Consider the following 23695-nt stretch of genomic DNA (forward strand, 5'->3'; position numbering starts at 1 on the left):
CTAATGGTTCAAAAAAATTTCTTAAAAGGAGTTCAAGATTGAGTGAACCGTTGAATTTATATCCAACGGTGAGTGACCACAAATCTCTTGGACTCCTGTGGTCCAAGAGATCGGGACTGATATTTCTAATACTTTTACCTTCCGTTTGGATGAAGAAATTAAAAATTGTATAGAATTTTTTAATGACAAAATTTATATCTTCATCGTTTAAATTTATGACAATTAATAATTTCAGTATTTGGATTTATGTATGTCAAATTTTGTAAATGATAGAAATTATAGTAAAAACCAAATTCATGCTCAACCAAAATTGCGAAATGACGCTTCATTTGGCAAACAATAAATTCGGGAATCTTACTTCCCAATTTCCACAATTTTTTCTATGATTAAGTTGCCAAACAATAGAAATATCAATTTCTCCTCCTCAAATTCTGACTCTTAGCTAAATCTTTAGTTATTTTCCCCCTTCCAATGAAGGGTATATATATTTTTTCCCTACATATGTATGGGTCAACTTTATACATTTTGTACCCCTGATCCGCTTGGCCGTGTGTTGCTGCCCATGCCTATCTATTGGGTCGTGTAGCATATATTAGGGATGAGCACGGTCTGATTTGATTCAGCTTTCTTCTTGAATTGAAATCAAAATTGGAATTTACTCACAGTTCAGTTTAGTTTTTATAGAAAGTGTCTAGAAGAACCGAACTAAACTGGACCTATGCGGTTCTAGTTCGGTTTGACTCAGTTTTCAATTTGGATAGATAATGTAACATCCCACATCGACCAATGAAGAGGGGGTGATGTGCCTTATATGTACATGTCCGCCTCCATCTAGCACGAGGCTTTTTGGGAGCTCACTGGCTTCGGAGTCATGGGAACTTCGAAATTAAGTGAGTTGGGGCTAGAACAATCCTAAGAGGGGTGACCCACTGGGAAGTTGCTCGTGAGTTCCTAGAAACAAAACTGTGATGGTAGAGAGGGGGCCCAAAGCGGACAATATCGTGCTACGGCGGAGCCGATCCCGAATGTGACAGATAAAAATATAAAGATGTGAAGAAGAGGGAAATATGATGTACAGAAAAATAGATAGAATAGAAAAATATATACAATATGATAAAATAAGAGAGAAGAGGTAGAAAAGATAAAAATAAGAGAGAGATGTAAAAAAAAAAAAAGATAACAAAAGAGAGAGATGTGGAAGAGAGAAAGAGATGAAGAGATAAATAGGAAGAGAAATAGAAAGAAATAGGTGGAAAAGAGAGAAATTGAAGCACAACAAGCACGAATATGATTCATTAAAAAAAAAAAAATTGGGCTAAAATATCTAGATATTTCTTGGAGTTACTAATGTTATTTAAATATTAATTAGGATTACGTACTAATAATTTTGGATATAAAAAAAAAAAATCTAAATTTAACATAACCAATCCTGTTCGGTTTATATATATTTTTCTAAGACAAGAATTAGGATATTAACTGATATAAAGCAATTCAGTTCGATTTTTGAGCATAGGTTGACTTTTTTGGTCAGCACAAATATTTTTTTTCCGACTCTATTCATCGGTTCAAATGCCCACCCCTAACATATATGCACGGGCATTCTTCCTTGTGTCCATATGTGCCCGAAAGTATTCAAAGACATCTCTCGCAGCATTTCTTGCAAAAGAACATGCATGACTTGACTTCTTATTATGTGAAGTCGCTGAACACCCACAATTTGATGGAGACACGTCCAGTAGGCCTGTATGCAACAACAATCACCTCGCCGGGGGGGGGTGGGGGTGGGGTGGTGTGGTTGTGGTTGTTTTAATACAAAGGAAGTCTAACCTGACAATTGATATAGCAGAGGACGAGCATCCTCAAACACCCTACTCAGATTAAAAAAAAGGACCTCCATCCATACTATAATTAATTTGCAGTATTAGCCACCCCAAGCAAATCACCATTCAAAAACTAGCGCTTGCAAGTGAAGCTTCTGTTTATACTCTTTTTTACTCTCGGCCCTTCCCAAATCCGCTCGGCCCTTGATTATTTTACTCGAAATAATCTACGTGGTTGGCCAAAAAGATTTTGAGGTCAACAGCTTCTTTGCAAACTTGAGCTCTTCCCACGCAGCAGATAACAAGTGAGAATAATGCTTTACCATTGCAACCACAAAGGTCCCCTGCATGCTCCCGAATACCCGTACCCACCACCCCCGCCCCTGCTTTCACATGCCAAAAACGAACTGTCAGCATTAATCTCGAAGACACCAGCTGGGATGGATGGGAACATGGCTTTTGTTTTCATGGGACACAACACAAGAATACCTATCTTCTCCTCCTTAAAACTAAAACGTATCAAATAAAACCAATTCGAATATGACCTTGGATGTGAAAAGGTCAACATTCACTATCAGACCAAATAAACCAATTCGTACATCCTTGTGGGTCCATAGAGGGGTTGCCACCTCTATTAGGATTTTAGGATTTTATCAAATCAATCACAAACATAAATCTAGGATCAATAGGACGTTGCGACCAAATTCCCCAAGCGTTCGTGAATCTTGACTCCCTAATCAACACCTTGCATCTAGCATGGAGTTTAGATAGGCGCCCAAAATGTGGTGAATGTCAAAATATGTTGGATTTAATTACTATTATTCTCAGAAGTTTTAGAAGAGAAGGGAGATTCGACTCGGGTGCAAGAAAGACAAACACATTCCTAATAATAAAAAAGGTTTTATAATATAGCTTTAACGATTCCTAATCACACTCTTAATACAAGCAAGAAGTTGTGTTGAACTTAAAGGTTATTGCTCTAGGAAGAATTACCAATCATTAATATTTCTTTCATGATCTAAAACTAAAACAAACCTCTCCATCTAGGAAAAAAGGAAAAACCGTCTACAAACTTTCTCTATCAAAAACTTATAGCATAACCCAAAAAAAAAAAAACCAAAAAAATTAAGAAGAAACATTTCTTCTCAACATGAGTGAATGGTTTGCCATTCATGGGCACTTAGGACCATCTTCTTTGGTCTTCCAGTTGTTGTAGCATGGGCATTCTTCCTTGTGCCCATATGTGCCCGATGGTACACAAAGACATTTGTCGCAGCATTTCTTGCAGAAGAACATGCATGGCTTCTTATGTGAAGTTTCTGAACACCGATACTTGCATGCTGATGGACAATCTATTTTCAAAACAATAAAATTAAATCAAATTCCCAGAAATTATATTTTATGTGTATTGAAATTAAAATATGGGGGATGTAAAAAGAAAATCTGCAGTTTTTTATTTGTACCTTCACGACGAAGTGATCCCTCTTTCTCAGCCTGTAAAAATTATTGAAACTTGATCAGTAATTAAATGAAAAAAAAAAAAGGGTAAAAAAATTGAATAAATGAAAAAAGACCTACAGGGTGATTGATTACACCGGCATTCTGATCCTCTTGAGCCTGCAGTGAAAAGGGTAAAAACTGAGAAAAAAAGGTACCCAAAAAAGAATATATATATATATATATAAGTATATTCATGAGATCTAGAGAAGTACCAGAGCAACATCAATGGCAAAGCTCAAGGCTAGGATGACGAAAAGAGCAGTTGGAACCCATGAGAGTCTGGCCATGTTTCTTGTTTGAACAATTCTGATATTTAGCTCTTCACTCAGAGATTAGTTTGGGAATAGCCCCTTTTAAACACAATGTATTTAAACAGTATAGCCGGGCGGCTATACTTATTTGTTTGACACGTGGCGCATTAGCGAAAGAGTCATGCTTTTTAAAAAATAGTACAGCCGCACGGCTATACTCCGTGTAAATGTGTTGACACGTGGCGATAAATAGGTGGGTTTGCTTTTTTTTTTTATATATTAAAATAGTAGAGCCGCACGGCTATACTAATTTTTTAAAAATTCTTTTTAACTGCTCTGTTTTATTCTTCAGTAAATAGTATGGCCCGTGCGGCTATACTAGATTTTTTTTTTCTAATTTCTTTTAAAAATAGTATAGCCAGGAGGTTTTACTTTTTTTTAATTAAAAAAATTGTCTTTCATAAATAGTATAGACGAGCGAATATGGTCTTTTACACACACACACACATACACATATATATATATGTTCGTACGTACGTATTTTTCAATAATAAATTCGTGTTCTATACACGTCTCACGTTTTTAAAAAAGCAAACATATAATAGTCGTATTGTACTTGTACGTATGTATTTGTAATGTTTTATACACGTATTGTTTTCAAAATTTTCAGTAGGACGCACAAAATTCACATATTATACAAATAATTCTCACATATTATTGAATAAGAATAACATATGTTATAGAAATTACATGAAAATATCATGTAGTGGAAGATTAATATCTACTTTGGATATGTTGAAACTAGCAAATTAATATTTATAGGGGACAAACTAATGCAACTTGGAGGGTCTTTTTTTTTATTTTTTTTATTTTTGTAGTAAAGGGAATAGCCCCTTTTAAACACAATGTATTTAAACAGTATAGCCGGTCGGCTATACCACAATTTTTTTTTATTAAAACAGTATAGCCGAGCGGCTATACTTATTTTTGACACGTGGCGCATTAGCGAAAGAGGTTCATCCTTTTATTTAAAAAAAGTACTGCCGCACGGCTATACTCCGGGTTTTTAATTTATTTAAAAAATAAAACTGTGTTGACACGTGGCGACAAATAGCTGGGGTTTCCTCTTTTTTGTATTAAAAATAGTATAGCCGCACGGCTATACCCATTTTTAAAAAATTCTTTTTAACTGATCTGTTTTATTCTTTATTAAATAGTATAGCCTTGTCTAATTTCTTTTATAAATAGTATAGCCGGGAGGTTTTGCTGTTTTTTTATATTTAAAATATCGTCTTTAATAAATAGTATAGCAAGGAGGACGACGTTCGCTGGGTTTTGCAAGGAAAATGACACTCTCTGGCTGCTGGGTTATTTGGGCAGTTTTTATTTTTTTTTAATTTTTAAAATTGTCAAATAAAAAAGTTAACGGAGTTAATTCCCTGTTATGTTAGTTGATACGTGTCAACAAATTAGAGAAGGGACATTGAGGGGACATTAATTTGGGGACAACGGATCCGCCCCTCAATGGAGGCCAAATCTGATCAAATTAAAGGTATATATATTTGGTAATTATTTCAGTAATTAATAAGAAATCTGAACAATGTCTAATTTGATCTTAGCTTTACTGCATATTATTTTATTAATTTTCCAAGGCAATTAAGTGTGGGTTCTCCAAATACTCGAATGGGGAGGGTTGATCAAATCAAAGCAATTTTGTTCACAGTACAAGAAAAGTGAGCATTAGGTCCTTTTTTTTAAGTGGCCTCTTTCTCTATTACCAGTCACCACTGTTACTCTCTCATCTCTGTCCGTCTCCTTCATTGAGAGAGTGGCTACTAAGCAAAAGATTAGGGAGTGCGTGAGCCAAAGCCCTCAAATACGAGCACGCCACTCTCGCTTTGTCTTTCCATCCTTGATAGATCCTAAACTTCAAACATCAATCTCTCTTTTCATCCTATGCAACACTAATCTCGAAAAACTTATCCTAGCATTCCCGGTCTTTTCTTCTCCAGATTCTCGGAGGCTTGGAACCTTAGACTACTTATGACATGTTTACTAATTTTGTAATTGGATTAGGAGAAATTGAATTGATGATGAATTGAGTTGAGGATGAGTTGGATTGAGGAGAATTAGATTCCGGATTCCCATTTTAGTTGTTTACTAAACCATATAGATTGAGAAGAGTTAGGTTCCGGATTCTTATTGAAGTTGTTTATTAAACTATATAGAATTGGGGTATGAGTGATGCTAATTACTAAAATGTCCTCGTTGTTAGGTTAAATTAGATGACACATTTGTAATTTTAAAAAAATGCGTGAGATATAATGGGTAAAAAAGATGAATTTCTAATTAGTTAGTTCTCCATAAATTAGAATACCACCTCCTACCTAATAATTGAATTCTTCCTTATTAGAATTCAAATTCCTAATTTGTGAAAAGAAAAGGCTGAATAATGTCTGTCATCCTTCCTTGAGGTGGAAATCTCAATTTTTGTTGCCAAAAGAAAACCCACGTAACTTTAATCCTTTTCAAATTCTATCAGTCTTTTGGCTCTCTCTCTCGCTGTTAAAAATCTCTCCCAAATAGAAGTTCCTCCCTCAACAACAATAAAAATCTCGGACCAAAAAAAAAAAAAAAAAAAAAACTCACTGTTACTCTCTCATCTCTGTGTCCCTCTCCTCCATTGTGAGAGAGTGGCTACTAAGCAAAGGATTAGGAGTGCGCCAGCCGAAGCCCTTAAATATTAGCACGCCACTCTCGCTTTGTCTTTCCATCCTTGATAGATCCTAAACTTCAAACAGCAATCTCTCTTGTCATCATATGCAAAGCTAACCCTGAAAAAGTTTCTCCTAGCATTCCCGGTCATCTTCTCCAGATTTTGAGGTGAAACAATGGATTTTCTTTTCATATTTTAATACAATTCATTTTCTCTAGATTTATGCTTCTGCTTCACCTTTACGATTGCTCAGAAGCTGTTATTTACACTTTACAATCCAAATCTTTGTTGGGCTCTCGGAAAAAAACCTGAATCTTTATAGGCGTCTCTTACTCTTCCGTAGTGTATGGTTTTGCGGATAGTGGGTTTGGATTGTTCTCCTCACTTCTTCGGTTTTTGCCAATTATGTGAAGAGGGTTTCTCTTAAAAGTAAAATGGGTTTTACTTTTTTCATATGATTTTTAGCAGTATGTCTGCATTGAGTAGATAAAAAGATTGGGTTTTGCATTCTTATATTGGTGTATGTCTGGTTGTTTGCAGAGTGTCAATATATGCTTCTAGTTAGGTAATGTTTATTGATCTTTACTATTCTTATCATCATCATTGTTGTGTGTTATTATAATTAATCTTATTATTGTTATATTTGGTGTCTTTGGATTGGAATTAGGAATTGATGGGGAAGAAAGTTAAGAAGAAGGCAAGGGCGGCTCCTCAAAAGGACAAGTGGATTGCAGCTGATTCCCCAAAGAAAGCTCCCCAACCAAGCAACCCAAGTGTTAAGAATGGTGATGATGCAGTTTCAGTTCCAAAAGAGAAAAAACCTTGTCCTCATGTTGACAAAGGTGTAGATTTGAATAAATTGTCTTCTAAAATTGGGTCCTCAGAACTTGTTAGGTGCGAAGATTGTAGGGAAGGGGCGCTTGATAGGAGAGGGGGTAAAGGAAAGGGCAAACATGGTAAGAAGAAAGGAAGTGCTTCAGTGGATTCAAAATCTGAGTCAAAAGCCATTTGGGTTTGTTTGGAATGTGGTCATTATTCTTGTGGAGGGGTTGGACTGCCTACAACCCCTCAATGCCATGCAATTCGGCATGCGAGGCAAACTCGTCACCCATTAGTGATCCACTTCGAAAACCCTCAGCTGCGGTGGTGCTTTTCTTGTAGCATGCTTATTAAAATTGATAAGATGGAAGAGAATAGTGAACAAAAAGATGTGTTTTCGGATGTTGTGAAATTAATTAAGGGTCATTCATCAGAGGAGTCATCTGTTAATGTTGAGGATGTGTGGTTTGGTAATGGCAGTGTGACAAGTGACATCAAATCAGCTAACAATATATCAAGTGATTTGGATGGGAGAGGTGGTTATATGGTGAGAGGGTTAGTTAATCTTGGTAACACTTGCTTCTTTAATTCTGTCTTACAGAATATTCTAGCTATAGATAGGCTGCGGGGTTACTTCTTAAATGTTGATGCATTTTCTGGAGCTCTTACTATTTCCTTGAAGAAACTCTTTACTGAAACAAAACCAGAGGCAGGATTTAGGAACGTGATAAACCCAAGAGCGTTTTTTGGGTGTGTCTGTTCCAAGGCTCCCCAGTTTAGGGGTTATCAGCAGCAAGACAGTCATGAATTGCTTCGTTGCTTACTGGATGGCTTGTGCACTGAGGAGTTGAGTATGAGGAAACGTATCAGTTCTTCCCGGGAAAATGGGAATTCATCAAATCCAGGTCCTACTTTTGTGGATGCTGTATTTGGGGGGCAAATATCAAGTACCGTTTCTTGCGTCGAATGTGGCCACTCCTCTACTGTCTATGAGTCATTTTTAGATCTGTCACTGCCAGTTCCAACCAGGAAATGCCCACCTAAGACAGCTCAACCTACCTCTCGAGCAAAGAAGACAAAGTTGCCACCCAAGAGGAGTGGAAAGGTTCGGTCGAAAATTAACAAGGACAAGAGTTCTGCACCATCATCAAGTGTTGCAACCCCATCAACCAGCAGCGAGGTTTCTAGCCAGCCACAGTCCGGTTCAACTGACCCAAATGTGGTTGAACAATGGGGTTTAGTTATGAAGAATCTCTCTGCTGTCCAAGAATCTGAAAATGAACAAGTCTTTGAGGATGCAGCAGAGCAAACATCAACTTTGTTGAATGACTGTACATGGTTGGATTATCTTGATATGGGAAATATGTCAGATGACAATGATTTTGTTTCACAAAACAATGATGCTTCAACTGTTCAAGATTCTGAAAACAAGAATGCACTTAATGATATCTTGCTACCGCCTGACTCTGAATCTGGTAATCAGGTTTCTACGCTTAATGGGAAACCAAATGTAAAACCTGACTTTTCTTCAGTGAATCCTTGGGAGGAAGAGCTCCCATTACAGGTTCAGGGTTCTGAAGTTTTGTTGCTTCCATATAAAGAAGAGTGTTCTGTCACTGAGGAAATCATAGGAAGAGAAGATGAGGCCTCTTCATCGGTTGTTGGTGGTGGACAAGATGAATTTGATGGTTTTGGGGACTTATTCAATGAGCCGGAGGTTGCTGCAGGGCCCACTGCAAGGCCCTCTGTTGGTGAGGGAGGAACAGAAACTGGTTTTGTAGCTAGCGAATCTGATCCAGATGAAGTTGATGATAGTGATTCTCCAGTGTCTGTTGAGAGTTGTTTGGCTCATTTCATAAAGCCTGAACTTCTTGCCAATGAAAATGCTTGGCATTGTGAGAACTGTTCCAGAACTCTTCAACGCCAAAGGTTGGAAGTAAAGAAGCAGGTAAAATCTTCAGCTCAAATTTTGATAAATGGATGTGAGACTAGAGCAGAAAGTGATTCACTGAGTTTAAATATGGGCCTGTGCCCTGCTGATGTCAGAAATCTTAGTAATGGGAATTTGAATAGCAGTACTGGTTGTAACCATTTTGGTGAAGACTTGCATGATGGGAAAATAAATTGCTCATCAATTGAGAATGGTCGATCAGATAAGCTGAATGCTGCTGTTCGTCAACAACAAGAAGGAAACAACGAGATGAAAGATGCACTCCCAGTGCAATCAAATACTTCAGATTGCAATAACACTTGCAGTCGAGAAAGTTACATTGATCAAGCAATTGAGTCTTGTGCTGACGAGCCTAGAACTGCAGGATGTACCTCTGACAATGTTCCACAGACTTATTCTGGGATATTGGATTGTAAACATGAATCAGAAGAAAGTGAAGACGAGGAAATAAATTCCAAATGTGTGAAGGTGAAGAGGGATGCGACTAAAAGGGTCCTCATTAACAGGACCCCACCTATTTTGACTATTCATCTCAAGCGGTTCAGCCAAGATGCTCGTGGCCGCTTAAGTAAATTGAACGGCCATGTCAGTTTCAGAGAAAAAATTGATCTTAGACCATATATGGATTCCAGGTATATATCTGACTTTTTTTTAGAGTTGATTTCAGATTACAAAATGCCAGATCAAAACGTTAGTGCTTGTCATGAGTCTGTTTTAGCCAGATCTTGGAATAAGCATTCAAAATGAGAAGATAGCTCTTTTATACCATCTTAAAGAAAAATTTGCATTAGTTTTCACTTTTCAATACACCAGCTTTTGATCTCTAATCACTTTTACTGGAGGGGTGGTGGGACTTGGTTGGGCAGATCATTAGTCTCCTCACAAACTTTGAAATTTTAATAAATATGATGTATTCAAGGTGCTTGTTGTAGTCTGACATGCAATTAATGTTAGTGGCTGAGGAAGTATGGGGAGATGAGCAAACTAACAGTTTGAAGTCTCTAGAGTCTGATAAATTTAATTATCACTCTTCCACCTTAGGCTGCACTAAGCAAAGTGAATCTTTGGAACCGTGTCTGTGAGAGAGTGCTGTAGTGATTCACTTCATAGGTTAAATACCAAATTACCTCATCTTGTCAGCCAGTTATGTTTTTCTCTTGCCTAAATGTTTTCGAACTACACATTCTTGCCTCTTTACTTATCTAACGCACAAAGATCCATTGCTTTTCTATCTCAAGGACTGAAGATAGTGGTGAAGTTTTTCACCAAAGGAAGAAGCTATAAGTCTAAGATGCTTGTTCTACACACCATGTTGAATGCTTGAGGACTTGACACTTGGGTTCCCCAGTCTCTAGCACTTTATACAGTTATTAGATTTTGTCAAGAAGCTTGTATAGAACTCTCAAGAATATTTTACTATTTATGTTTTTTCATGAAAAAAGAAAACTTTTTCATAGATAGAAATCTGAAGAAAGAAATATTACCAAAACATTAATAAATTAGAATGTCTGATTTAAGATATGGCAAGGGCAAGCATATTGTTTTATCCCCAAGGCAGAAGTTTTGGGGTTGCTATGTTCAGTTCCTTTTGTTTGTGTATATATGTGTTGCAACGTGGTGGTTGTGTCTGTGTCCATAGTTACTTTGTTAGATGATATGAGGAGGCTTGCCTTTCAAGTTTGAAGCTTAGAGCTACTTTGCTAACATTAATAATTTACGAGCTAAGTTGCAGGATGTTTTAATATTTGCAGAACCTGCCTTCTTTAAAAGAAAGATTTTGAAATTTGAGTTTGCATATATCTACTTTTGTGCATGTAGCAGTTATGTCATCAAATTTCCCTTTACAATGTTACCTTGAGTAATAAATGCGATACTGACTGCAATTCCCCATAGCTTTAGCTGATCTATCAACTACCGATCTCTTTCTGGTCAAGTTTTTTTTTTTTTTTTTTTTTTTTTCTCTTCTTCATCTAAACTAAAGTTTAAAATCTCTACTTATAGTTGTCCCTTTTGCCTTGTCTGTTAATTCCAGTTTCATGGCAACTTATTCATTGTTTTGTACTTGCTTTAGTCTTAAGGATCCTGCAACTTCTTATTTATGTAATTGATTGTGTGCCATTTCGTATAAAATAAAAACAATGATATATTTATTAGTTTGTACGTATTCATTAAGTGACACTTCTTTTGGAGCTATTTTATTGAGTTATGAATCTATGATGCATGTCCAGAAGTATTGCCCCTGTTAATTTTGATTTCTATTCTTATCTTTTTCAGAATTTTGTCCTTCAACTAACATAATCACAGACTGTAAGAAATTAAGCAACAATAATGCTAAAGAGTTTTGGAATCATAGTGTTATAACACATTCAACCTTTAGGAACTGTCCCTTTTCATTGGTTTTTATACTTGTTTAAGCTTTTCTGAATTTATGTTCCATTGTGTTGTTTTACTCATATAGTTTCTTTGGATGCCATATGAAAATGGAATCAGTCAGTAATTCTGTATATAATTGGAGCATCATAATTTGATTCACATGTTTGAAAGGATTCATTCAGTTATGCAAACTATTACAATTTTCTTCATATGCACTTATTCCCTAAAGCCAATTTATGGGTGAACTTTTTTGTGCAATTATCAGAATGTAGAAGATATCTACAATGCATCTATTAACTCACAATCAAGCCTAATTTTTATGTCCGCAGTTACTTGTGCTTCACATAGTACTTATTTTGTTCCTAGTTTGTGTAGTGGTTTGCACAGAATTAATTGGTAGCATACATTACAAGTTACATTTTTCCATAGGAAGCGCATTAACTTTTTGGCTATGATGTCCTCTTGAGCTTTACAGGTCCACAGATGGAGAGAAGTATGAATACCGCCTAATTGGGGTTGTGGAGCATTCTGGGACGATGAGAGGGGGCCACTATGTTGCATATGTGAGAGGGGGTGAAAGGAGCAGAGGAAAAGCTGAGAAAGAAAATAATGGTCATGTGTGGTATTATGCTAGTGATGCACATGTGCGTCAAGTTTCCCTAGATGAGGTTCTTCACTGTGAGGCCTATATCTTATTCTATGAAAAAAGTTGAGGTTGTTCTACCTTCAACTTGATGTCTTTGAAGTTTGAGTTCAGGGCCTTCAGACTAGCTGAGCTTCCCCAATGTGTGAGAGAGAGAGAGAGAGAGAGAGAGAGAGAGAGAGAGAGAGAGAGAGAGAGAGAGAGACATAGACAGAGACATAGAGAGACAGGAAAACCAGAGTTGAGTGTACGACTCCAATTACCATGTGTTTTGTTACCCCATTCTTTCAAGATGTAATGATCTTTTAGATGTATACTGTTAGTTATAGCATCAGAAAACGGGGTTTTCTTTTTATAGTCCCATCACCCCAGGGACCATGGCTGCATCAATTACTGAAGCTTTTCAAGTTACCGTTTTTTATTTACTAAGAATCCCTCTTAGGCAAGAAGCATTGCATATTAAAAGATCCAGGCTTCATTGAGAGCACGACTTGTTTCGGCTCCAAAGAAATGCGTTGTATTATGTACTAGAATCTGGTTGACAATATTGTCGACCTGCAATTTTCCTCATGCAAGTGCCTTTCGACAAGGGAGATGTATTTACAGTTTAAGTTTCACTTTCAATCTCAATGACGACCTTTTATGGATTTCTTTGTTGTAGTTGGGCCTTTGGCCCAAATATGTTCTCTTAGAGCAACTCCACTCATTTGCCCTTAGCTATGGCAAGGGGGGTACAGGGCAGCTACTATTCAAGTGAATAGTGGCTGCCCTTGCAAAAAGCAATGTGTGTTTCCACCCGTTACCACGGCAAAGGGCAAATACTATTCATTTTTTTTCGTTTTTTTCACAAATTTGTTTACCTAAACAATTAATTTGGATAATACTTTCAGATAATATTTTTGAGTTCATACGTGTCAATATTTATTATAAAATTTATATCTCAATCAGATAAAATTTTCGGATAAGATGATAAATAAAAATACAATTTAAAAGTGAATAAAATGTTGAGTAAAAAGTGAATAATAGTAGAAGTATAAGAAAATGTATGAGGACTTAGTGTTGAAAGTGAAGAGTATTGGTAGGCACTGGCGGATCCAGAAATTTTTTAGCGGAGGTATAATATTGACTTAGTATGAAAAATGGTTTTTCGGAATAATCATTTTCTCAAGATAATTTTTGACGGCTTTTATTCCTTACACATCAAATAAGAAAACTTGATTTTATGGGATTTTATTATGAAGTATATATTGACTTAATGAGCCATCATTTTTAGCATAAATCGTATTTTGCACTAAAACCGAATTTTCATATTTTGATTTAGTGGGAATTTAATTTTCTAGTATTTTTATTTGAATCCAAATAGGGGGTACTTCCTTATTTACATTGTAAACTTAAGTAAATGGAGTAATATAAAAATAAATAAAAGTAGAAGGACAAAGATATTTACTTAAAATGTTGAAAATGGAAATAAGGTAATTTGATTCCACTGTTGGTAGGTATTTATAGAAAACAAATCCCATAATTTTTTGGTATTTTTTTTAAAAAAATTCGAATTTTTTTCATAATTTTATAACAAAAAAAAGTCCAGCCGTTGGATTGGAGGAGAGCAGCCGATCAGAGCGCCCAGACGACGACACCTGTCTTCTAGCTGTTGGTGGAGCACAGGGCTGGCGCTGACGTCATCTCCCCCCTCGGGCTTGAACTCGGGCGAGATCTGCCTTCGGGCCAGCCCGTCTTCGTGGGTCCCACCTCCAGCCCGAGCAAAAGTGGCCCGCTGGAACTGACTTTTTGGCTTGGACTCCCCCCAGCCTCGGTCTTGGGCTCCTCGCTGGAGTTGCTCTTATTAGAGACGCCTTTCCGCTGGGACTGAGTCTATTGCAAGCACTTCTGCTCATAATGCTTCTTCTATAAGTGCTTCTTTCAAAGAACACTGAAGGTTTTTTTATATTAAAAAAATCAAGTGTTCCCTGAAAAAGCACTTAGAAGTGATTCTTGAAAAAGAGGAGGCTTCTCTACAAGTGCTAGGGTAAAGGCAATGTACATGGAGCATAAAAATTGAAACGAAGAGAATCGTTCTCGAAAATAACTTTTCTATAACTCCTTGTCTATTGCTATAGTTTTCTCGAATCTAACAAAACTTGCCACTAATCGACATGACTTTCCTCCGAAAGAGAGAATACCCAACAAATTCAACTGAACTCCTTGTCTATTTATTTTGGAAAAGAAACAAAAAGCTTTTTTTCCTTACCTAAATAGTCACTTTTCCAATAAACATAAATGAATTAAAGATTTTGTCACAGTAATAATAGGACTCACATCTGCCACACAAATAAAAACGGTAGAAGTTATGTATGCCACATCAATATTTAACAGACTTATTAAAGTAACAAAATGACCTATTTATAGAGTTTATGAAGTTTAAATACCTATTTTTATATGATTTTACAAGTTCAGGCACCAATTTGAAATGATCTAGTTAACTCGAAGATTCATTCAATTATTTATTTTTCCACGGGAGAAAGCATTTCATTCAATGGATGGAAGTATAAAAGGAAAAAGAAAAGCACCAGGGCCAAAAGCAGAGAAACATCTTAAAAAAAACAAAAACAAAAAAAAGCTCTCTCGGTCTTTGTCTGGACAGTGACTGCTCTCTCTCCTCCTTTACCATCTAGTTAGCAGCCTATATCTCTGGCCACCCTATAAGGCCATAACCTTTCTCCATGGCATCATTCTCACACTCAAAGCAGCTAAGCTCTCTGTTCCTGGTAATATCCATGGTGGGTATGCTTGGAACTTTCATCAATATTGTGGGGGTAGATGGAGCAACTGCTTCTTCTTCTTCTTCTTCTTCTTCAACTTGGTGTGTGGCAAGAAGTGATGCTACCACCCAAGCCCTTCAGACAGGCTTAGACTATGCATGCGGGGCTGGTGCTGACTGTTCCCCATTACAATCCACTGGCCTCTGTTATCTTCCAAACACAATCCAAGCTCATGCCTCTTATGCCTTCAACAGTTATTATCAGCGCAAGGCTATGGCTCCTGGCTCTTGTGACTTCGCTGGCACTTCCACCATTGCTCAAACCGATCCCAGTATGTCATTTTTCTTTTTCTTTTTTTGGTAACAATTTTATCTTTTATTTATTTATTTTCAAAGAAAATGAACCCATATTTTTAGGTATTGATTTGTTTATTGTTGTTATTTTCTTTGTGTAGGTTATGGATCTTGTGTGTACCCATCTTCTGCAAGGTATGCTGCCCTGCCCTTTCTTTTCAATTTCTTGTAAACAAAAAATTAATTTCTCAAAGACTAATTAAGTATTTAGGGTACACAAGTTTCTTCGTGTTTACGCAATTGGGTCTTTCTCTTTTTTCTTCTTTAGTGTTTTTGTGAAACAAAATTATCAGGGAGTTGGTTGATATGATGAATATTGAAAGAGATATTCACTTTCCAGAAACCATTCTCTTTTCTTTTGCCACTTGATAATAAGTAGCTGTAAGGAATCCTCTTCCAAAAGAGAGGGAACCCAAACAAAAAAAAAAGAAACCAAAACAAAGAGAGATTTGTGCCTCTCTGGTGAAGCTTCTTATGGATGTATGCCACGTGTCTTTCTGCATGGGATGCTTTGTGATGGCATCTTAAATCTGACCGTCCAGCACTCCTTGACTTGTTTGCATCTGTCAAATCAAAATCCCCTCTCTCACCCTCTTCGAAGTCTTGGGTTGCTCACTGGTGTTTTGTACTACATACTGGATTTCTTAAAATTATTGCCTGAGTGCATGCTTGACCTGGAGTTTGAACTACGTATTTGGTCCTGTAACTCACATTTCACCTTAGTTTCCCACCGTTGGATTTGTCGTTAGTACAAATGAAACCAATGGTCAAAGATCATACTTGGTTCGCCACCTTTTTTATGGGCAGAGTGGCTGACAGTGACAACTATCATGCACTATTGTGATGATTTCTGAGTCTATCTCATGCTGTTGTTGCCAGACCAAGCTCTGAAACTTCTGGGCCCTGGTTTGATTTGCATGAACATTAAAATATCATTTTAAATAGTGGAAGGACCAATTCTTTTTCTTTTTACTTTTTTTGTTGGGTCAGAATTTCCTTTGGTACATATGAAAAAGGATCAGTTCATTGTGGAATGTTCCACAAATATTCTAGTTTATGAAAATAATGATTCACTTTAAAAATTCCTCGTGCTACTTTAATACATTTATTGATTAAAATATCTCTGTATTCATAATTTTTCGGATGCCTTGCTTAAGCAATACATAATAAGGACAGTCCTCCTACAGTCTTCTTCTCCATTTACCCTCCTAATTTTGAAGGTGGGCCCAACCTCAATTAACGGTCAAAAATTCAAACATGTGGGGCAACATTTCAATGTTCTCATTCTGTTCTAGCAGAGCCAAGTTGTGCTCATTTTGATTCCTAGAGAAGTGCTCTTTTGTTCTGGCCAGGGTATTTCAGGCATGGTCTCAAAAGTGTAGGTGTCCTAGCTAGTGGTCCACATAGCAATATGCACTTTTGCCCTTTTTCTATTTGTGCAGCCAATTGGGAAGGTATAGCCGAATTTAAGGTCTTTTGCTTGACACTAAAGTAGACTTAATTTGCAAAGGATCACTAGCGTAGTGGTTTGGAGTAATTATTTCCTCAGGTAATGTCCTGAGTTCAAGTCCTAGCATCTGTGTAGTGTATGTGAGTTTAGTATATTATCGTCCCTCTCTCAACAGGAAAGATGCTAAAAAAAAAAGTGGACTTAATTTAATTTTTCTTTTAAAATGAACCAATTCACTAGAGCATATAGTCATTTGATCACATTCTAGGTTATTATTGAAATCACACTCATACAGCCCCAATTAATATAGTGGTAATGCTCACCATGAATCAAGGGTTGATGTTCACGTTAGAGAGAAAGATGTCATTGATAACTCAATTCTCAATAAAAGCAGGTTTTTGAGTATGGGGTGTGGGTTTTGGGCTCAACCGAGTCCTGCATCTTTTATTGCTTTTCGTTGGTGGAAAAAGTAGTGCTTTATCCGGTGTTCGTATAAATGAATTTGAAGGACTAACAGCTTTGTGTTATGCAAATTTACAGCACGGCTGGAGGGACAGCTACACCAACCACGCCACCAGCTACAGGCATTTTCAGTGCACCAACAACGCCTACGACACCAACATTTGGCGGGGGTAGCGTTACTGGATTCACTCCGGGAATGACCCCGACGATCCCTGACTCTGACGACAACTCAAAAGCATCCCTGGAGTCCATGATCCCAACAATCTTGATGCATGTGTCCTTCATGTTTGTTCTTTCATTTACCCTAAACTAAACCCATGTGGCTCGTTTATTTATTTATTTAATCTTATAGTTATAGCAGGAGTAGCATTGCCCTACGTGGAAAAGAGGTTATACATTTTTTGTTAGAAGTTGGAACCTTCTTTGTCCACTTCCATCTAGCTAAGCCTCTCAATTAATATCGTGCCAAACTTTGTAGCTCTCACAAATTCTATTCAATAATAGTTCAATTTAATTGCTGCATACTAAGCTGTTTCATTTCTTACATTTGAATTCTACTATCTATTTATCAAATCAAATTTTTTTTTTCTTTACCTTGAAAGTCTCTCATAAAGATATAAAACACTATAAGGGACATGGCACATGGAATTCCATTGGTAGAAGAAGGGTAAATCCTAGGTTTTTCAGATCTTTAGAAAGGTAGGAGAATCAACGACACCAACAAATGCGAGGCAATAGATCTTCAGAAATCGTAGAGTTAATCTAGATCTGATCTTCAGAAGTTGTAGATTTAATCTAGATCATCACACTCTAATCCCGTTCAAGCCAAAGTTCATACGCTGGATTTGATACAGAAGCACCATCAACTTGTTGGCGAGTCCTTAGTTAGGATTTTGGTTCCCTACTATGTTATGATTTTTGGTTACTTACCAATTATTTTTAGTCCTATTGTAATAGAGATTTATTTCCTATTGTAATTTAGATATATTTCATATTTTATTTAGAGTTAACACATTTTTATACTTGTATAAATACCTCTAAACCCACCCTCGGCTTATTTTATGATCAGAAAGCTCGAGTCTGAACCTTTACTTTTTGTTATAACTAAATATATGTGCAAAATACATGAGTATATGGACATGAAAAGTATGAATATATCATTTATAATAGTTGCTAGTTTGTCAGGCAAAACAAATTACCAGTAGAACGCCAAATTTGTGATGAGTCATTAGTCACGAGATAGGCCCTAGATCATAATAATATTGCATTGGGTAGATTGTGAGTTTGCTCAATTTTTTAACCTTGGAAATTAAGCAAAAAGATGTTCTCTAATTTCAGTGGCCAGAATTGTACTTCCAAATTCTGATCCTTAAAATGGATGCACAACTTCGAATGTTACCTTGAAAAAACTCTAGGCCAATTCTACATGTAAACTCACCCACGTGTTTTACATCCATCATTAGTGCCGGTGAGGGAAGCTCGAATTTGGTATAACCAATGCTCAGTTTCCTTCAAAAATCTATAACCTATACTTCATGAACAAAATGGAGTATAGGTTAGACAAATTAAGAATCAAGACCAAATAAAAATCTAGCAGTTTTATTAGTAGAAATTTTCAGCATTACAAATTGAAAGTTAACACAAGGGCTAACTTCGCCTGACATCAACAAGTTGAAGACTTGAGGGCTCACAACTAGAGATGTTCAGAACTGTTGTAAATGAGTTAATGCGCGCAAGTTGGAAATTGTAGATGCATACAAAAATGTGTACAAGAATCTATCAGTCGGTATAATATCATCAGAGACTCAGAGTTCACTGCTGTGGTGAAGTTAATACCATTTATCCAATAATTTCCTTCATTTTCCTGCTCTCAATTGTTTTGTGTAACGTTTGCCGTAACTGGACAGCTATCAGGCTGCCTTACAATAAAAATTTGATCTCCAGCATATCTGTAGAAGTCCTGATTTCGGTGCCAAGACCATAAAGCATGAGTCTCATTTTTCACCTGCAGGGCACAAAAGAATGCTGCTTATCACCTTATCGGTGTGATTTTATGCAAACCGTGTTGGTCCGGTATATTGATACGCATACAGAATTTTGTCAGTGAGTCTTCAAGTACTTTCATTCTCAACAGCACTGATGGAGGCCTTGGCAGTTTATGGCGTCACATTTACAATTGAACATAAACGTACTACACAAGGCATTGGCTATACATCACTGCTCATGTTTATAACTTCTAAGTTTTATTGTATGTTTTCCATATAAGTGAAAGTGAATGCTCATAACAACAAAAACTGAATGCAATTGTTAAAGAAAGACATAATCAATTGTATCAAATTTTCATTTGGGTTTAAAATTTCAGTCCGCTGTATAATAAAAAGTTTATCTGTACTCTCAAGAATTTGTGTTTTCCACTTTTCATAGCAGAGAGAAAAGGGAAGTACCTCTAGAATCCCATGACCAAAGCTACTTTCTCGATATGCACTATATTCAGGCTGCCGGTCCCAACAGAACTTTCCTGCTGCCGGGCCTGATGTGAAATTAAATGCACAAAAGCCACCCATAAGCTTATCTGGAGTTGTACATGGTTCTGGACAGTTTCCGGGTTCATCAGCATGTGCAATTGCCATCTTCTCTCGGTTACCACCATCACCAACTGTTATATATACAGGACCACAGGGATCCAAAGTGTAGTTATACACTCGATTTGACCTCTCGTAGGCGTGAACCTGTTGATTGTTTTCAAACTGTCACAACTCTCAGCCCAAATATACAAGTATTTCTGCCAAAAGCCTGACAAACTATGCAGCACATAAAATGAAAATTGCAATACAGTGCTCTCTAGAACATAATCTCAAACCACACCAATTCTGTACACAGTATGAAGCATTTCTATTATTGAGCCCCATGCCCTATTGGCCTACTAGATTTTGTTTTCGGTTCCAAAGCTGGTGTGGTTAAGCAAGGACATTGATTTAAGATATAGGTAATCTGGAAATTATAAAAAGTACGAAAGATATTTGGTTAGCAAGGGCACAGCACTCAGCTTGCTTAGCTTACAGAGTTACTAAGGGTAAGGAAATGTTAATAGAACTTCAGGGTATCACCCCACCTCTAAAAGAATCTCTAAGATTTGGTTTAGCTATGTTCCCTGAATGATTATCAAAGTCACACCGATGTCCAGAAACTTTGTTTGAGATTCATCTCGAGATTAAGATTGGTGAACTGTCTGATCAGAAAAGAGGGCAGTTGTAAGACAGTTGCAATTTGAAAAACTCCTGCTGAAATGATTTTACTCAGAGAAAACTGAAGATGTGAATTTCTTCAAGTTTGAAGAACTGCAGTAGAAAGGTATACCACTAAGAATGCCATGATTCTATTAAGATTTTGGGAACTTGAAAAGGTTTCTTTAACTAAATAATGAAATCCTAGAATCAAACAGATTAACTAAGGTAAAGGGCTGCCTAACAGAAATCCTAGGAGCTTGCACAGAGGAGATTATATTGTTTATAGATGCATATAACAATACATACTTCACTTACATGGCCATTGAAGACGATATCAACACCATACTTATAAAGTATGTCTTCCATCTCGACTCTCATACACTCCGCTTCTCTGTAATGTGCCATGTAGGTGCTGTACCATGGTGGGTGCCATGTAGCTACCAACCAAGGAGTCAAATTTCTGTCAAAATTAGCCAGATCTTTCTCCAACCACATGTACTGATCGGCTGTAAGAGAAAAAACTAGTAATCTCAGTATGGCCTAACTTGTAACTAAGTGGAAGAAGGAAAAATGTTCTTCTTAGGAAAGCAAATGAAATAGCGGTGTCAATCTGAGCTAACCTGATTTGTTATAGGCTGTGTAGGCACCAAGCATTATAAAGTGAATTCCCCCGGCATTAAAAGAATAGAATAATGTAGATGATGATCCACTCTCTTCTGAGGGGAACGCAAATCGCGAACTATAAGAAACAAATGTTTGATTTCCAGCCTGTTGTTCAATGTCATGGTCCCCTTCTAGCACCATTATTGGAACTTTGGACACTAGAGGCTGCATATACCTAATAACAAACAGACCATAAATTTCGCTTTAGGTTTTGGGAAAAGTTGTACAAAAATTAACCAGGTGTTTCCCCACAAAAATTAGCAGAGCGAAGTTAAATCTCACCTTCCCCAGTAATCCCAACGAGGCTGATAAGTTTCCTGAATGGGAGTATGTGGAAATGAGCAAGAGTAACAATCAGACCCAGTTCCATTTGTGAGATACAAGTCAGCATAACTAACATCCCCAACCAATAATAGAAGATCGGGTCCGTTAGCCAACAAGTGATCAACTGTTGATGTAGTATTGTATGTAAGACCCAGGTCCCCCACCACAGCTACTCTGCTGGGGTAACTCTTGGGCCCAGATACCGGCATAGTCTTGAAATATGACACACTACTCATTGCTGGAATAGAAGGATCTCCACATTGATACTGATATAAGGTGTTGGGTATCAATCCTGCAAAAAGACATTGGAACTGAGAGACTTGCAAACAAAATCATAATTAGGTAAGTCCTAGCAAACACATATAGAATCGGATGAAGCAGATCAACTTTCAATTTCTCTGCTCTTACATTGCATAAACATTATGAAATCAACAATGGTTACTCTATTGAGTGTCAATGAGGAGCTCTTAAAACTCATTCCATCCTTTTGAGGATACAAATTATTCATGAAGGTTTAAAAGGGATTCAACACTAAAATGATCATATACCTGCGAGACGAACATGGTGTATAATCCCAGAAGTGTAGTTTTTGAGGCCTTCAAACTGATACAGCTGATTGTAAACAAGGGAATTATTCCCGGTTGATCTGTTAGTCATAGGAAATCCATATCTTCCATATACAACAACACCTGAAACAGTTTTCGGATCCAATGGTTCTATATTGTCCCCAATTTGAAACTCCCCTGGAAATTCAATCATGAGAGAGATAGTCTTTAGTTCATACAACTTCATAACTCAATATTTTCTATTTTGTAACAGTTCCATTCTCAAGACCAAAACAAAAAAAAGTACTTTCCTCATCCTCAGTCCAAAAGAAGTAACATTTCCATTCAATAAAATTGGCCTCATTCAATTGAGTTGTGACAGTAATTATGATAACTCAATTCCTGGTTTCAGTGCAATCAAACATCCAATAATGACCCAAATAGGAAACAGGTAGGTAAATTTTGAACAAAAATGATTAAAAATATATATATATATATATATATATATTTTCTTCTTCTTTGACCAAGAAATCAGATATCATTGAACTAAAACAATTTCATTTTAAGCTTACATGTGAAAAGACAACCAAATACAAAACTCATTGTTAGATTTCAAAAACTCAATCAGCATAAAACTTGGAAGTGTTAATATGCAAAAGAAAATAAAACGCAACGGAAGCTCAAGTACTGGAGCTTCAATGAGAAAGAGAGAGAGACCTGTGATCCAAGATATCCAAACAGAGTCATGGGTTCCAGAGAGAGAGACAGAGATTTGTTCAGGCTCGAAACCTTTAACGATTCTTTTAACTCGAGGATCAGTTTCAGGCAAGTCAACTGCATTGCCTCGAAAGCTCTTGTCAAGTGGAACAGTGACAGGTTTGAAGGGTCCATCAAGGGTAGTCGGAATTCCTCCATGAACGAATGTCAAGCTCAGTTTGAGCAGAATAAACAGTGCAACTGTGGGCAACGTGAACAAACCCATTTATTTGTTCAATAAAAAGAAACCCAGTAAAATATTTTGGATGGGTTTAGAAGAGAGAGGGACAAAGGATTTAAAAGTGAAAGATAAAGTAGAAGAAAAAGGCCAACCAATTTGGAGGCTAAAAAGTGCATGAGGTGGCTTAACTTTTCAATGTAAGATAAATACTCTCAATATGCCTTTGCATGTGACGAACTTTCAAGCATAACATTTGGACAATATATATTGGGTGGCGTGAAAGCATATGTGGCTATTGAGCCCAAAACGTAAAGTTTTGCTCTGATACCATAAAAGAAGTTGAAGTTTCACCCCAAAATCCAAACTAGGTTACTTAACTTTCAATATATGACAAATACTCTCAACAGAAGCCACCTATATATATATATATATATATAACGCAAAAAAAAAAAAAATTATACAGCAAAAAAGTGCAGTTGTTTATGTTTGTTTCATTGATATTGTGTTTATATTTAAACCCGTGCCACTCAAAACATGAAAAGATGTTGTTTTCACCTTAAATATGATATGAGTTTGTTTTAGTCAAATAGTCTGCTGCCGTCAGTTATTTAACAAACTGTTCCGTTTTAAGAACAGGGTTATATCTCTCTTTCTGATTTTCTTTCTATGGTGTAGAATACTTTCCATATACAAAATGTTGGTGGAGGACGGGAGGGCATGAGAGAAACAGAGTAGAGAGCTGACGTCAGGCTACAAATCAGGGACGTTAGGGTTTTTTTTAAATTTTTTACTTTTGTTTTTTGTTCTTTAAGGATTATTGAAAAGAGAATAAATAAAAAATAGAATACAATATTCATTAATTAACACGACGTAACATATCAATTGTCGTATAAGATGATCAG

General features: G+C 36.7%; 4 protein-coding genes across 6 annotated transcripts; 2 read left to right on the forward strand and 2 right to left on the reverse strand.

Moving 5' to 3' along the window:
* Positions 1760 to 3607, reverse strand: LOC18793437 (gibberellin-regulated protein 12). The gene is made up of 3 exons (XM_007224561.2): positions 3533 to 3607; positions 3284 to 3314; positions 1760 to 3172 (listed from the first exon to the last, which is right to left on the reverse strand). Exons 1-3 carry the CDS (start codon positions 3605 to 3607, stop codon positions 2991 to 2993), a joined length of 288 nt encoding a protein of 95 aa, XP_007224623.2. The 3' UTR covers positions 1760 to 2990.
* LOC18791975 (ubiquitin carboxyl-terminal hydrolase 2) lies at positions 5875 to 12480 on the forward strand. Of its 2 annotated transcripts, XM_020554042.1 has the most exons (4): positions 5875 to 6454; positions 6828 to 6852; positions 6955 to 9689; positions 11906 to 12480. In XM_020554042.1, exons 3-4 carry the CDS (start codon positions 6961 to 6963, stop codon positions 12141 to 12143), a joined length of 2967 nt encoding a protein of 988 aa, XP_020409631.1. In that variant the 5' UTR covers positions 5875 to 6454; positions 6828 to 6852; positions 6955 to 6960; the 3' UTR covers positions 12144 to 12480. The 2 variants fall into 2 exon arrangements, with proteins under 2 accessions (XP_020409631.1, XP_007225588.2); XM_007225526.2 differs by lacking the exon at positions 6828 to 6852 and having other exon boundaries at positions 5876 to 6454.
* LOC18791974 (PLASMODESMATA CALLOSE-BINDING PROTEIN 3) lies at positions 14213 to 17619 on the forward strand. The gene is made up of 3 exons (XM_007227071.2): positions 14213 to 15163; positions 15287 to 15320; positions 17176 to 17619. The coding sequence occupies exons 1-3, from the start codon at positions 14794 to 14796 to the stop codon at positions 17408 to 17410; spliced, it is 639 nt and encodes a 212-aa protein (XP_007227133.2). The 5' UTR covers positions 14213 to 14793; the 3' UTR covers positions 17411 to 17619.
* LOC18793475 (purple acid phosphatase 15) lies at positions 18678 to 23224 on the reverse strand. Of its 2 annotated transcripts, none has more exons than XM_007222482.2 (7): positions 22574 to 23224; positions 21860 to 22054; positions 21270 to 21603; positions 20945 to 21162; positions 20640 to 20830; positions 19542 to 19826; positions 18678 to 19102 (listed from the first exon to the last, which is right to left on the reverse strand). In XM_007222482.2, the coding sequence occupies exons 1-7, from the start codon at positions 22836 to 22838 to the stop codon at positions 18968 to 18970; spliced, it is 1623 nt and encodes a 540-aa protein (XP_007222544.2). In that variant the 5' UTR covers positions 22839 to 23224; the 3' UTR covers positions 18678 to 18967. The 2 variants fall into 2 exon arrangements, with proteins under 2 accessions (XP_007222544.2, XP_020418213.1); XM_020562624.1 differs by having other exon boundaries at positions 19542 to 19844.

The sequence above is a fragment of the Prunus persica genome, chromosome G1 (assembly GCF_000346465.2).
Source record: "Prunus persica cultivar Lovell chromosome G1, Prunus_persica_NCBIv2, whole genome shotgun sequence".
NCBI lineage: Eukaryota > Viridiplantae > Streptophyta > Magnoliopsida > Rosales > Rosaceae > Prunus > Prunus persica.

Excerpts from the sequence above, each read along its gene's own strand:
- LOC18793437 (XM_007224561.2), bottom strand. The coding sequence starts at position 3,607 with ATGGCCAGACTCTCATGGGTTCCAACTGCTCTTTTCGTCATCCTAGCC. Across the intron at positions 3,315-3,532 it reads TTGCCATTGATGTTGCTCTG|GCTGAGAAAGAGGGATCACT; the intron begins GTACTTCTCTAG and ends TAATTTTTACAG. Across the intron at positions 3,173-3,283 it reads GGGATCACTTCGTCGTGAAG|ATTGTCCATCAGCATGCAAG; the intron begins GTACAAATAAAA and ends TTTTGAAAATAG.
- LOC18791974 (XM_007227071.2), top strand. The coding sequence starts at position 14,794 with ATGGCATCATTCTCACACTCAAAGCAGCTAAGCTCTCTGTTCCTGGTA. Across the intron at positions 15,164-15,286 it reads CATTGCTCAAACCGATCCCA|GTTATGGATCTTGTGTGTAC; the intron begins GTATGTCATTTT and ends TTCTTTGTGTAG. Across the intron at positions 15,321-17,175 it reads GTGTACCCATCTTCTGCAAG|CACGGCTGGAGGGACAGCTA; the intron begins GTATGCTGCCCT and ends GCAAATTTACAG.
- LOC18791975 (XM_020554042.1), top strand. The coding sequence starts at position 6,961 with ATGGGGAAGAAAGTTAAGAAGAAGGCAAGGGCGGCTCCTCAAAAGGAC. Across the intron at positions 9,690-11,905 it reads AGACCATATATGGATTCCAG|GTCCACAGATGGAGAGAAGT; the intron begins GTATATATCTGA and ends TGAGCTTTACAG.
- LOC18793475 (XM_020562624.1), bottom strand. The coding sequence starts at position 22,838 with ATGGGTTTGTTCACGTTGCCCACAGTTGCACTGTTTATTCTGCTCAAA. Across the intron at positions 21,163-21,269 it reads CGTTGGGATTACTGGGGAAG|GTATATGCAGCCTCTAGTGT; the intron begins GTGAGATTTAAC and ends GTTTGTTATTAG. Across the intron at positions 19,103-19,541 it reads TTGGTCATGGGATTCTAGAG|GTGAAAAATGAGACTCATGC; the intron begins GTACTTCCCTTT and ends TGTGCCCTGCAG.